This window comes from Dipodomys spectabilis, unplaced genomic scaffold (assembly GCF_019054845.1).
Source record: "Dipodomys spectabilis isolate Male_0828 unplaced genomic scaffold, ASM1905484v1 ptg000107l, whole genome shotgun sequence".
Lineage (NCBI taxonomy): Eukaryota > Metazoa > Chordata > Mammalia > Rodentia > Heteromyidae > Dipodomys > Dipodomys spectabilis.
In genome coordinates this window covers 6964967-6977436 of record NW_024870784.1, presented here as the reverse complement: position 1 = coordinate 6977436, position 12470 = coordinate 6964967, and the positions used below count along the sequence as shown (strand labels likewise).

The 12470-nt window shown below is 50.6% G+C and overlaps 1 protein-coding gene across 1 annotated transcript in view; it reads left to right on the top strand.

Moving 5' to 3' along the window:
* C2cd2 (C2 calcium dependent domain containing 2) overlaps positions 1-12470 on the top strand; it is a 59761-nt gene that overhangs the window by 34375 nt on the left and 12916 nt on the right. Inside the window, exons 7-12 of the mRNA XM_042687205.1 lie at positions 2341-2464; positions 3268-3379; positions 6995-7059; positions 8165-8289; positions 9239-9413; positions 10594-10707. Of these exons, the coding sequence (XP_042543139.1) occupies positions 2341-2464; positions 3268-3379; positions 6995-7059; positions 8165-8289; positions 9239-9413; positions 10594-10707 (715 nt within the window). The remainder of the gene's footprint in view (positions 1-2340; positions 2465-3267; positions 3380-6994; positions 7060-8164; positions 8290-9238; positions 9414-10593; positions 10708-12470) is intronic.

Sequence of the window (12470 nt, the reverse complement as noted above, 5' to 3'; positions counted from 1 at the left end):
AGTCCGGCTGCTTATGGGTCCAGGAGCTTGCTTCTGAGCACTGTGGGGCTATAGCCATAACTCTTGGGGACTGCATGTCCAGAGCTTCCACCTCCGTGGTGAAGCCAGGACTGCACAAAAGGTGCCTGGGAACCATCATACAAGGCCTTAGGGTAGGAACCGAGAGTCAGGGTGCAGGTGCCCAGAGCTCCACGGGCTGGGAGTGGGCAGGGCCCCCAGCATTGTCTCCTGAGACCCGTCATGGTCTCCTGCTTTGCTTGGTTCATGGGACAAATGCCAGTTGGTCTAAGAGTTTAGGCTACATGCTGGGTACCAAGGTCTGGAAACGTGGGGACACGTTGACACCCCCACTTCACCTCCGGGAGGGGACAGCAGGGGCAGCCCAGTCCCTGACAGGGAGGGGCTGTCGACCTTCATGGCGGGGTAGGGAGGGCAGCAGCTTCACTTTCCTAAGGAGCAGGGCCGGCCCTGTATCCCAGGAGGTAGGGTGGCGTCCTGCCCTCTGTCCCTCCCAGTAATCCCGTCCCAGGGGATCCTTGCAGAGCCTAGGGCCCTGACCGGCCGTTAAGGTTGAAATGTGAGAAAGTCCATAACATAGAGAATAGCTTTAGAATCTGTGAAACACAAGGTTCAAGGTGGGTGCCTGTCATCCTGTTTGAGATACTGAGATTGGGAGGATTGTGGGGTGAGGCCTGCCTGCAGGGTTATCTACAAGGCCCCTAGCTGGGCGTGTTACACCTATCGTCCGAGCCAGGTGGGAGTTTAAGCTTGGGAGGATTGTGGCTCCAGGTCAGACAGGGCAGGAACGTCCAACGTCCATCAGAGTGGAAACAGCGAGGCAGAGTAGCACACACCCCAGCTATGGAGAGACACTTCAAATAACCTGTAGATCATGCTGCACCCCTGGGCAGGAAGTGAGACTCATCTCAAAGATGGCCAGTGCAAAATAAGAGGAGCTGGAGGCATGGCTCATCAGGAAAACTCCTGCCTCACCAGTGTGAGCCCTGAGTGCAAACCTCAGATCATTGTAAATCAATAACTGAAAACTCCCATGGGTTTGGGAATGCTTTAAAAGGAATGTGTAGACTATTATTACAAGAATAGCATGTGCTTTGGTCAGGGTTCTCCAGGGAAACCGAATGGCGGGAAGTAGAGAGAGGAGAGAGTGGATGTTTATGTTACCGGAAGGCTCTGAGACTCAGCCATGCGGATGGGCCTTTCTCTATTCAGACCCTCAGCTGATTGGATGAGGCCCGTGCCACGAAGGGCAGTCTGCTTGACTCAGCCTCACAGTTTACATCCAACTTGTCCTCCCGTTCACCCCCCGCCATGGAGTTCAAGCAAATATCTGAGCAGGCCTGGCCCCGTGAAGTGGACACCTGAACTTAGCCATCACACTTACACATTTGAGAGAATCCCACCCAATCCCGCCTCAAGCTGTGGACTGTTGTGTGTACACACGAGCGCGCGCGCACACATACACACACATACACACACACCTGGATTTGAAGGACTTTTGCAGTCACTTCCTGACCTTCCCGCAGCCTCAACTCACAGCGGAGAAGGGCCTGGTTCAGAACAGCGTGTGCCAGATGGTGCCTACAGAACAGGATGTCCCTGGCGGCATTAAAGCCTGTCCCTCTCCAGCGTTCTGGCCAATCAGCACCCAGGAATGCTGCGTGCAGGCCATGGTAAAGCCCAGTGCCCCTGTAAGCTCGAGTTCAAGGAGCCCATCTGAGGAATATAGGCATCAGCCTGTGCCCAGTGGGGTTGGCTGGCTCAGCACAGGTGTGCAGGATGCCTCAGATCTGAGCTGTGTGCTGTTGGAAACTCCTTTATGCCCCTTTGAGGACAGAAGACGAGAGCGGTGCCTGCCCCAGGCACTGTCCCTGTCCTTTGTGCAGTGCAGTGCAGAGATTCTCAGGGGAACCTCAGGCGGAGTCGAGCTGTCTGAAGTAGTCCCAGGCTGGTGACCATGGCCATCCATGCATGACAGTGCCCACAGGGTGAGGTGGACAGGGGACTCATGGCCTGCAGAGGTCCTTGCTGTCCAAGCACCAGCCCCGGATCAGCACATGGAACTAACAGCTGGACCTGAGGTCGCCTCTCGGGCTGGTTATGCAGCCACTTGTGTGTGCTTTGGGAAGGAAAAGGCTCCCATGCTGGGGAGAGGTTGCAGCTCTGGGGCCCCGACCTCTGTGAGTCAGGTGCACTGATGCAGAGTGCACCCGGTGCTCAGGTTCCCCGGGCTTGAGTTTCTGCAGACCCCTCCCCTGCCAAAGCCGTGGCCACTTCCTGGGCGCCCCCAGCGGCACTGCTCTTCATTCTTCTTACCTGCAGAACCTCCGACGCGCTTCATCCACTGCTCAGGAATCCTGTCCACCCAAACCTCCAAGGGCTCATGAACTAAAACTCCAGGTGAAGAACCTCCGGGCCTCGCTGCTCAGCCATCTTGGTGCTTCAGGTGGGTGGCCTGTCCGGAAGGAACTGCTCTGGACCTGAGCCTGCCGGGTCCCAGGGGACCTGGGGGTCTCCTGTGCCAGCCTTGTTGGGCCTGCAGTGCCATCCTATCTGTTGAGGGGCACCTGCGAGGCATGGTATGGATACAGCCGGGTGCCCGGCACAGGTGAGGCGGGCCCTGAGTGTTCCATACACAGAAGGGTAATTGTGGCCGATGACAACTACACAGGTGTCTCTGAGTACCTAGGAGAGGACTCTGAAAGCAACAGGCACGAAGGAGCCATAGCTGTCTGAGGTGACCCTTGTGCTGGTTACCTTGCAGCCAGGACCGGTCGGGCCTGAGTCAGTCCAGCCCTACTGCCGTCAAGTTCAAGGGCTTTGATCTTGTTTTGGTGTGTGTGTGTCTGTGTGTCTCTGCTGGTACTAGGCTTGATCTCAGAATCTAATAGTCTTGCTTGACCTCTTTTTTTTTTTTTTGCTGGCACTCTACCACTTGAGCCACACCTCCACTTCTGGCTTTATAACTGTGAGATTAAAAAGAGTCTCACGGACTTTTCTCCCCTGACTGGCTTCAAAACACAATTCTCAAATCTCAGTTTCTGAGTAGCTAGGATGACAGGTGTGAGCACTACCAGCACCTGGCTTCAGATGCTTAAGTTGAGGGTTTGTAAATGGCAAGTTAAAGAAAGAATGGAATCTGAGCAGTGGGTAAGTCAAGGGCATTTAGTTTAGTTTTGCTTATGTATACAAGCACTGTTAAAGCAGCTCGGGAATAAGCCAGCATGACATTCCTTTCTTTGGTTGTAGGCAGCTCCTCTAATCTAGTGTGCACCGCCCAGCTGAATGACCCTGCTCAGAGGTTCACCAGCATCCTAGCAAAAAACACTACTGACCTCATGTGCGAGGAAGAATTCACCTTGTGAGTACCACCCACATGGTCCCGGACTTGGGGCTACAGCAAGGTCTGCTCAAAGCCGACAGACCCTGAGCTGCAGTGTAGCACTTTTATACCAAAACACTCTACAGCAACGAAAGAACAAACTCCGGGCACTGGTGGCCCGTAATCCTAGCTACTCAGGAGACTGTGATCTGAGGATCACAGTTCAAAGTCATCTCAGGCAGGAAAGTCTGTGAGACTCTAATCTCCACTGAACCACCAGAAAACCAGAAGTGATGCTGTGGATCAAGTGGTAGAGCGCTCGCTTTGAGCTGAAGAGCTGAGGGACAGTGCCCAGGCCCAGAGTTCAAGCCCCATGACCAACCAAAAATAAAAAGAGCAAACTTTTGAAGCATGTTAAAGGTAGCTCTGAGTCAAACCTGGGTGTCACTTTTTCCTCTGCTCATGACAAGAGTATCCAGGGCTTCCCCTCTGCCCGCAGAAGCTACCCAGGGATCCCCACTGCCCGTGGAAGCCACCCAGGGGCCCCCAGTGCCTATGGAAGCCACCCAAAGGTCCCTTCTGCCCGTGGAAGCCACGCAGGGCAGAGCAGAGTGAACATCCAGCTGGTCAGTCAGGAAAAGGAAGGGTGCAGAGCATTAAAGAAGAATAAGGTAAGGATTATAAATAAAATGTTACCAAATAGAATCAAGCAGTACACGAGAGTAAATCCAGCTGAGGTCCTTCCCCCATGGAAAGATGGTTCAGTGTAAGGAAATCTATTAATGACTCCCATGATATCAATAGATCAAAGAAGATAAGTTTATTAGCTTTATGTAAGCCCAAAAGGCAGTCAGTGACAGTTAGTTCCCATTCCTAATATTTAAAAAAAAACTTAATTAGAGCTGGCTCATGCCTGTAATCTTAGCTACTCAGGAGGCTGAGATCTGAGGATCATGGTTCAAAGCCAGACTGGGCAGGAAAGTCCCTGAGACTCTTATCTCCTGTGACTCAAGTGATACAGTAACAGTCAAGCAGAAAAACTCAGGGACAGCACCCAAGCCCTGAGTTCAAGCCCCAGGACTGGCACAAAAGTTTAAAAAATTAAAATAAAAAGTTTATAGATACTTCTTTAATAAGATTTTTTTAAACCATCGTGAAGGACTAGGGGTGTGGCTGAAGTGGTAATGCGCTTGTCTAAAACTACTGTGAATGGTGAATGCCAGTAACACCAACTAAAGCCCCCCCCCCCAAAAAAAAAAATTCTTTGTGCTGCTCTAAGAACTGAAAGAGCAATCAGAAAAGAAGTTACAAAAGAGTATATACTGGTGGGTACAAGGCCCTAAATTCAATACCTGGTATAGGAGAAAAAGAGAGTGGAGAGAAAGAGAGAAAAAGAAGAAACACTAGAAAGACTAGAAAGGCCAGGTGTTGGTAGCTTATACCTGTAATCCTAGCTACTCAGGAGACTTAAGATCTGAGGATTGGAGTTCAAAGTCAACCAAGTCAAGAAATTCTGAGAGACTCTTAACTCCAGTTAACCACAAAAACACCAAAAATGGAGCTTTGGCTAAAGTGGTACAGCACCTCATCCTTCAGCAAAAAAAAAGCTAAGGGACAGCATCCAAGCCCTGACAGAGCTCAAGCCCCAATAATGGCACAGGGGAAAAAACTAGAAAGGAAGGGACAAAATAAATGATTTCTTGGAGTAGCTGTTACTGAATATCAAAGACATCAACCAAAACTACTAGAGGTAATAATGAATGTAGTGTAGACAAATAATAGGAAAGAAAAAGGAATAAGAATTCCATAATGTGCCAGATGCCCATGGCTCACGCCTGTAATCCTAGCTACCAAGGAGGCTCAGATCTGAGGATCATGGTTCAAAGCCAGCCCAGGTAGGAAACTCTGTGAGACTCTTATCTCCAATAAACCATAGAAAACCAGAAGTGGCACTGTAGCTCAAGTGGTAGAGCTCTCGCCTTGAGCTGAAGAGCACACGGACAGCGCCCAAGCCCAGAGTTCAAGCCCCACGACTGACAAAAAAAAATAATAATTCCATAATGTGCCCACTATAACGGTTTTTCATGTTTAAACAATTATAAAGTAGAAGAAAATGTCCTGTGTATGTGGATGTTCACACACAAAGTATTTTATGAGTTGCTATGAAAACATGAACAGTTCCTTAGAAAATTAAAGTTTCCAAACTGGAAATACAAAGGCAAGAACCTTAGATGGCCAGAAACTTCTAAAGGAGAAAGGTTGGTCATTTTACAGTCTGGAATTGGAGAAGAGAGTAGAGCTGGGCATGGTGATGTGTGCCTGTAATCCCAGTACTCAAGAGCCTAATACAGGAGAAACATCTCAACTACATAGCGTGTTCCAGGTCAGACTTGGTTACATAGTGAGCGACTATCTTGACGGTAAAGAGGAGACAGTGTCCAGTGGAGGCATAAATTGGAATAAATAGACACTTCCTAAAGGTATAAAGTTTTTTTATTTGCCCTTTGACTGGCTATTCAGTTTTTCTGAGATGATCCCATAATGGCAGAAATACACAAGTAGGATGTTTATCTCAGCTTCTCCGTAAGTATGAAAGAGTAGAAACAGTCCAGTAAGAGTTGATTATTAGTGACTTGGCCAATCAGAATTCACAAGGCCAACGAGCAGAGAATGAAATGGCTGTTCACAGGGTATTGCTCTGTAGTTGGCGATCACCACAGAAAGAGGCTTTGATGCCTCAAGGAAATCCACTAAAACCATCAGAAATAATCATGGATTTGTGATTAAAAAAAAAAAATGACATCTTAACTGAAAAGAAGGGCACTGAGGAGGGGGGACGTGGCGGGAGCTGGGTGTCCGGTGCCGCCTTCAGTAAACTCTGCAGTCCTGCTGTCGATCTAACCGTTACCCTCAAGTGCTCTTGAATGTAATAAGTATTAAATCCAGCTCCTGCTTGCCACGGGTCCCACATGCTCTACCTGTCCTGTGGCTGCCGTGTGTGACAGCACTTGTCTGTCCCCATCTTCAGCTAGAAGCAGCCCCATTGTTCACCCTCAGAAGGTGGGGCCCAGGAGTCTAACATGGACCATTCAGGATGGTCAGATTACAGACATTACCTACAGTTTTGAGTTCCTTTGTATTAAAGGAGAACTACATACACACACACACACACACACACACACACACACACACACACACACACACACACACACACACTCATTTTGTCTGTAATCCTAGCTACTTAGGCTGAGAGTGGGAGGAGCACCATTTGAGGTCAGTCCAAGCTAAAATCCCAAATCTGCATGTCATGGTGCATTCCTGTCACCTGCAGCTACTTGGGAGGCTGAGCTGGGGGAGGCCGTGATGCCAGGCCAGCCCGGGCAGCAAAGCCTAAGACTCCATTCCCACGAGGAAACCTAGGTGCCGTGGTGCCGTGTGCCCATGAGCTCAGTGACTGCAGGAGGCCCAAAAGCAGGCAGACTGTGACTCAGGGGCTCTCCTGGCCAGCAGGTGAGACCCTGTCATAAAAATAACAAGCAGGAACAAGCTGGGGTGTAGTGTGCGGTAGAGTGCTATCCCAGCAAGGTCAGGGTACTGAGTTCAAACCATAACGCACTATACTTTTATGGATTCCTGTTGTTTTTCTTTCCACAGTGAGCTGAATGCCAAGTCCAGGGAGTTACAGCTGCAGATCACAGAGGACGAGCAGGCCTCGGAAGGTAGGTGCTATCACTCTAGACAGGCTCCTGCTGAGTAATCCAGCATATTGGATGTGTTTAGGTCTCCATAAGCAGGTCAAAGCCGGGAAGATGGCTGACCCTCGTTCAGCGGATCCAGCTGTGTGGTAAAGTCACCTAGTTACCTTCAAGGCACGAGGCAGTTGTTTCTAACTAGCTAGCCATGACCCGGTCATCAACAAATGTTCCCAGGCTGTCTTCCTGAATCTTTTTTTTTTTTTTTTCCAGCCCTGGGGCTAGAACTCAGGACCTGGGCACTGTCCCTAAGCTTCTTTTTGCTCAAGGCTACCACTTGAGACACAGCACCACTTCCAGGTTTTTCTGTTTATGTGATGCTAAGGAATTGAACCCAGGGCTTCATGCATGCTAGGCAAGCACTCCACCACTAAGCCACCTTCCCAGCCCCGTCTTCCTGAATTCTACAGTCATGAGCTGCGCCAGCTGGCCCTGAGATCTGACATTCCAGGAGATGGTGAGCGGGACTCACAGGGCAGAGCAGCAGTGTCCCAGCTCCTATTGGTCTTGGTCCCATCTGTGCCAGACCAGCCTTGCAAAACCAAGCAAAGATCACCCATGCGACCTGTATTCAAAATCACGTTTTTAACATGTGCCAACGTCCTGTATTCTCTATGCTCGTAGTCAGGCCCTCCATCTCTCCTTTTACTCTACCCCACTCTTACACATATACACATATTTGAGGATAGATTATGTTCCTCTTGGCTTTTTCTGCCCCTACATTTTTAAAGATGTATGTCCTAAGAACAAATGTATTTTCTCATGCCCACAGCATAGTTAGCATCTTTTGATAGATATTGATCCAATTTTCGAATCTGCCATTTGCATTCCAGGTTTTAGATGCTCTGAGCATTTCCCTCCTCTCCATTGGGGTCAGATTGTTACCTGTGACTGTCTCGTGGTGGCTGAGCTACCTCTGTAGCCATCGGTCTTTGATGACACTACTAGCTTGTGAAATTCTAATAAGGCCTCCTCCGCTCACACACTCCGCTCGGGGTGTATGCCGGTGGCGGCTTCCTGAGGGACTGGGAAAAATGTGCACAGATAAACTTTCTTGTCTTCTGTTCCTTAGGTCTGTTGGCAACAGCAACAGTTCGTCTGGACTTGTTTAGGAAGCAGCCTTCAGGACTGCAGATCTTCACGCTGAGCAGCGAGCCCGCCCCTGGCAGCTCAGTACTGGGTTCGGTCACTGCAGAGGTATGGTGCGTGCTTCCCGTGGCAGCTCCCAGCCTGAGCCTCCTTTCAGGAGCGTTCACTTGAGTCTGCCAGAGCTTGCTGTTGCCTCTGTGTGATGTAATGTTTGAGGCTCATCTAGGAGAGCCCGGAGGAGCACGGTGGCTTCTACACGGGTCGGGACAGTCCTGCCTGTGATGGGGTCAAGTCTCTGTTGTGCAGGGTGACTTCTCGTGCCCATGTCTAGAAGCCCATCTTCTTAAATTTCTCTTTCATTTGTATCTTCACGTGCTGGTTTCGGCTCTCGTGGTTCTATGCCGTTTCTGGGGAAACCCAAGTTAATAGACAATGCTGACTGTCGCCGGTTGCATTAGAGGAGGCCTGTGTTCCATTGCTACTCAGCATTCTGCCCTAACCCACCACATCCACGTGGGATCACCTGTGGATTGAAACTGAAGCAAATTCAACTGTATAAACACATGTGGACCTTTTATTTCCAGCCACTGGCCCTTTGGCAGAACAGAATAAACAACTCTTTCCATAGTGTGTACATTATATTATGTGTTAGAAGTCATCTAGAAGCCATTTAAGGGTTGAGATTTGACTACTGACACACAAAGCCTTAAGTGTAAGGCCAGGTGCTGGTAGTTCACACCTGTAATTCTAGCTACTCAAGAAGCTGAAACATGGTTGGAAGCCAGCCTGAGCTAAAAAGTCTGTGAGACTCTTATCTCCAGTGAGCCAGCAAAAAGCTGGAAATGAGGATGTGGTTCAAATGATGGAGCACCAGTCTTGAGCAAAAAAGCTCAGCGACAGCGCCCAGGTCCTGAGTTCAAGCCCCAAGACCAGCATAAAATAGAGTATGTGGATGCATAGATGGCACCATTTTAACCAAGGGACCTGAGCATCCTGGAGTTCAGAACCAACCAGGGGATGGGACAGCGGGACAGTCCAATAACCAACTTCTCTGCAGTTTTCCTACATAGAACCTGGTGAGGGGAAGTCCTGCCTGGCGCCTCCCCCTGTGCCTGCTGCGAAGATAGAGAAGGACCGCACGGTGATGCCGTGTGGCACTGTGGTCACCACTGTCACCGCGGTGAAGACCAAGCCTCGCTTTGACGTAGGGAGGGCATCCCCGCTGAGCTCAGGTGAGACACAGGGCACTGCCCTGCGGGAAGTCAGCGCACGCTCATAGGCTGCACCCGCCCTGCGGGAAGTCTGCGCATGCTCATAGGCTGCACCTGCCCTGCGGGAAGTCTCCTAGAGTGCACTTGTCCTGCAGGAAGGCTACATTGCCCCTAGAGGGCCCCTGCCCTGTGGGAAGTCCGCGTGGCCTTAGAAGGCACCTTCCTGCAGGAAGGCTGTGCATGCTTCCTAAAGAGCACCTGGCCTTCAGAACTCTGCGCATGCCCTGAGGGTATACTTTGCCTGTAGGAAGTCTGCGCAGCTCCCCAGCCTTCAAAGGGCCGCCCTGAAATTTCAGGGTGCCTTGTGTTATAAAATCCCAAGGAGAATTCACAAGACTCGTTCAGGCTGGCTTTGACGTTGGACAGTAATCCTTTCAAAGAAATAAATGCTGACAGGCTAAAGCAAGGATCAGTCAGTGGTTGCATATTCTGAAGCACAAGTGTAGGAATTCCAAGTTGTTAGATTCTGATAGAACGGGTTAAATCCAGTACTCCCCGAGGCTCATCATGGAAATTCAGCACCGATGGTTGAATATAGGTTAAAAGTCATTCATAAGCCAGGCATGATGGCGAATGTCTGTAATCCCAGCACTCAGGCTGAAGCTAGCCTGCGACACGTACTGAAACCTTGCCTCCAAAAACAAAACAAATGTTAGGCCATGAGACTCTTATCTCCAATTTACCATAAAAAGCCAGAAATGGAGCACACGCACACACACACACACACACACACACACACACACACACACACACACACACACACATATGAAGTCTGACATGCTTTTGTACTTGGCCCCACATCTCAACCTTGGAGAAACCTTGTGGTGTGTGATGTATTATTATTTGATTCATACAGTGTCTCTGCTTGCAAAAGCACTACCTTCCCAGATTAGATGCTGGGCACACACAGGTCAGGAATGCACTTCTGGCTTCATTAAAATAGCTCTGAAACCTGGGCTTCCAGCCTCCCTTTGATCCCACCACGTAAAGAATGATGGCAACTATAGATCTGAGGTTTGGCTCTGACTGGTGCCAAATGCAGGGCCTAGCGGTGCAGTGAATGGACCGTCCCCCACCCCACCCCGCCCCAGCCTTCCACTCAGCTTTGTTGTGCCTTTGGTGATGGGTGTCTCTCTGACAGAGTCCCCTGTGAAGACACCGGTGAAGGTGAAGGTCATTGAGAAGGACATCTCGGTCCAGGCCGTCCCGTGCCACAGCACACCCGTCAGCAAGACGTTCTCTTCCTCAGACACAGGTAGGGGAGAGCACCTGCTCTTTCCTCTCTCCGTGTTTGCACTGATTTCCAAGTTTGGGAAGAGGTGGGGGCTTTTCGTAATAAGTTGCAAGTGAGGAGATCGTGAGCTGGAGGGACACTGCTCCAGCTAGTTTGGGGGAAGACTTTAACAAGATGTAGAAACCCCAAGGAGGCATTCCTTGCTCTAACTTCCTGAACACTGTGTTTCTTGTCTTTAACACATCAGTGACCCTAATGCCATCAGTGAGCAGGACTGGAGACACATCCCCAGGCAGAGCCTGCACTCTGCTTTTGCATCCTAACAACAGTGGCCAGCCCTCTGGGTACCAGTTCTCATATTTAGGGTCGTTTGGGGGGTAAAGGGTCTGAGTGGAGGACTAGCTTCTCCCTCCTCCTCCTGGGCCCTCAAGAGGGTGCATCTGCCTGCAGGTGGGCAGTTTCTCTCCTCCCCCCTCCTGTTCTCATCTTGTCCAGGTCAGAGATGGGCAAGGCCTTCTCCAGGAGTTCCTGTCCACTCTGGGCGTGGTCTGTTTTCTCCCGGGCACTGCTGCCCTTCCCTAGAGGGTTCCATGGCCTCTGTGGACCTGCTCCGCTGGCCTCCTGTGTCCTTGTGGACGTAGGCCGGGCCCTCCTCTGCTGTGACTCCCCCCTTCCCCACGCCTCCCTTCTTCACTGCTCCAGGCCCTTCTCCTCGGCAGATGCTGTACAGAGGGGGGATTACAGTTACATGAGTAGCATTTCTTGCAGAACATTTTTACCCCCTTCTTTCTTTTTCTCCCTTCCCTCCCCCACTTCTCCCCCACCTCCTCTTTTTTTAAGGCTCTTGGCTGGTGTTCCATGGTGGAGCCAGCGCTCAGGTGATGGTCTGCTGTGTAGCAGGTTTCCCAGGCTTCCCTGAGAAGCCCCTTGACCTCCACCCACCCGGGACTGCTCAGAAACCAGCCTTGGAGGAGGGACTCCTATGTCCCTCCCCAGGAGCTTTCCTCTAGACCTTTCTTTCCTCTCAAGTAGGGGCAGGGCTGGCTAAACAAAACATCATTTCTACACACATTTCTGGGACTAGCGGTGTGATCCCCAGATCTCTACAAGGACGAAATAGGGAGTCCTGCAGTTTAGTTCACCTGTGGTGGTGCCCATCCTGGTGTAAGCACCCAGTCCCCAGGTGGCCTGTGCTGGTCTGACTTTCTGGGCATTCTCTTCCTGGGTCTCCAGGGCTTGGTGTGGGCTCGGCCTTTCAATGCAAGGCAGCCCTTCTCGGTTTATCGATCTGTGTGAAGTTGTCCATGGACAGCCAGAGGAAGGGTGATGGAGGGCAGGTTCCAGGAGGGTAACCATCCAGGTGCTTCTGTTAAGGCGTGGGTGTGCCTTCCTCTTGGCACTGGCTACGGTGGCCACCCAGAGACTCTTGAGTCTACCATTTAGGGATTTAGGGCCCTTCCATCACCTGAGCATAATCTCTGCAATCACTGGTCATTAGAGATTGAACTCAGCCTTCATTTTCTCTTCCTCACCCCTCCCCACAATGTGACAATTTCTGATCACTGTGTTGGTTCCCTTGTCAACCAGTCCCCATCTCCATTAGCATAAACTGGGTGTGGTTGTAAGAGGCTTATTATACATAAGAAAAGACCACCTGGAAAATTCTCTGGGTTCCAGCAGCTGAGGCGTCAGGACCTGAAGAAAGGCCCGATGTTCCTTTCGCCTGTGTGCTTCTCGGTGCGCAGCCTGTGCTCGCGAGTATGGCCAACGCTGAGATGGGACAG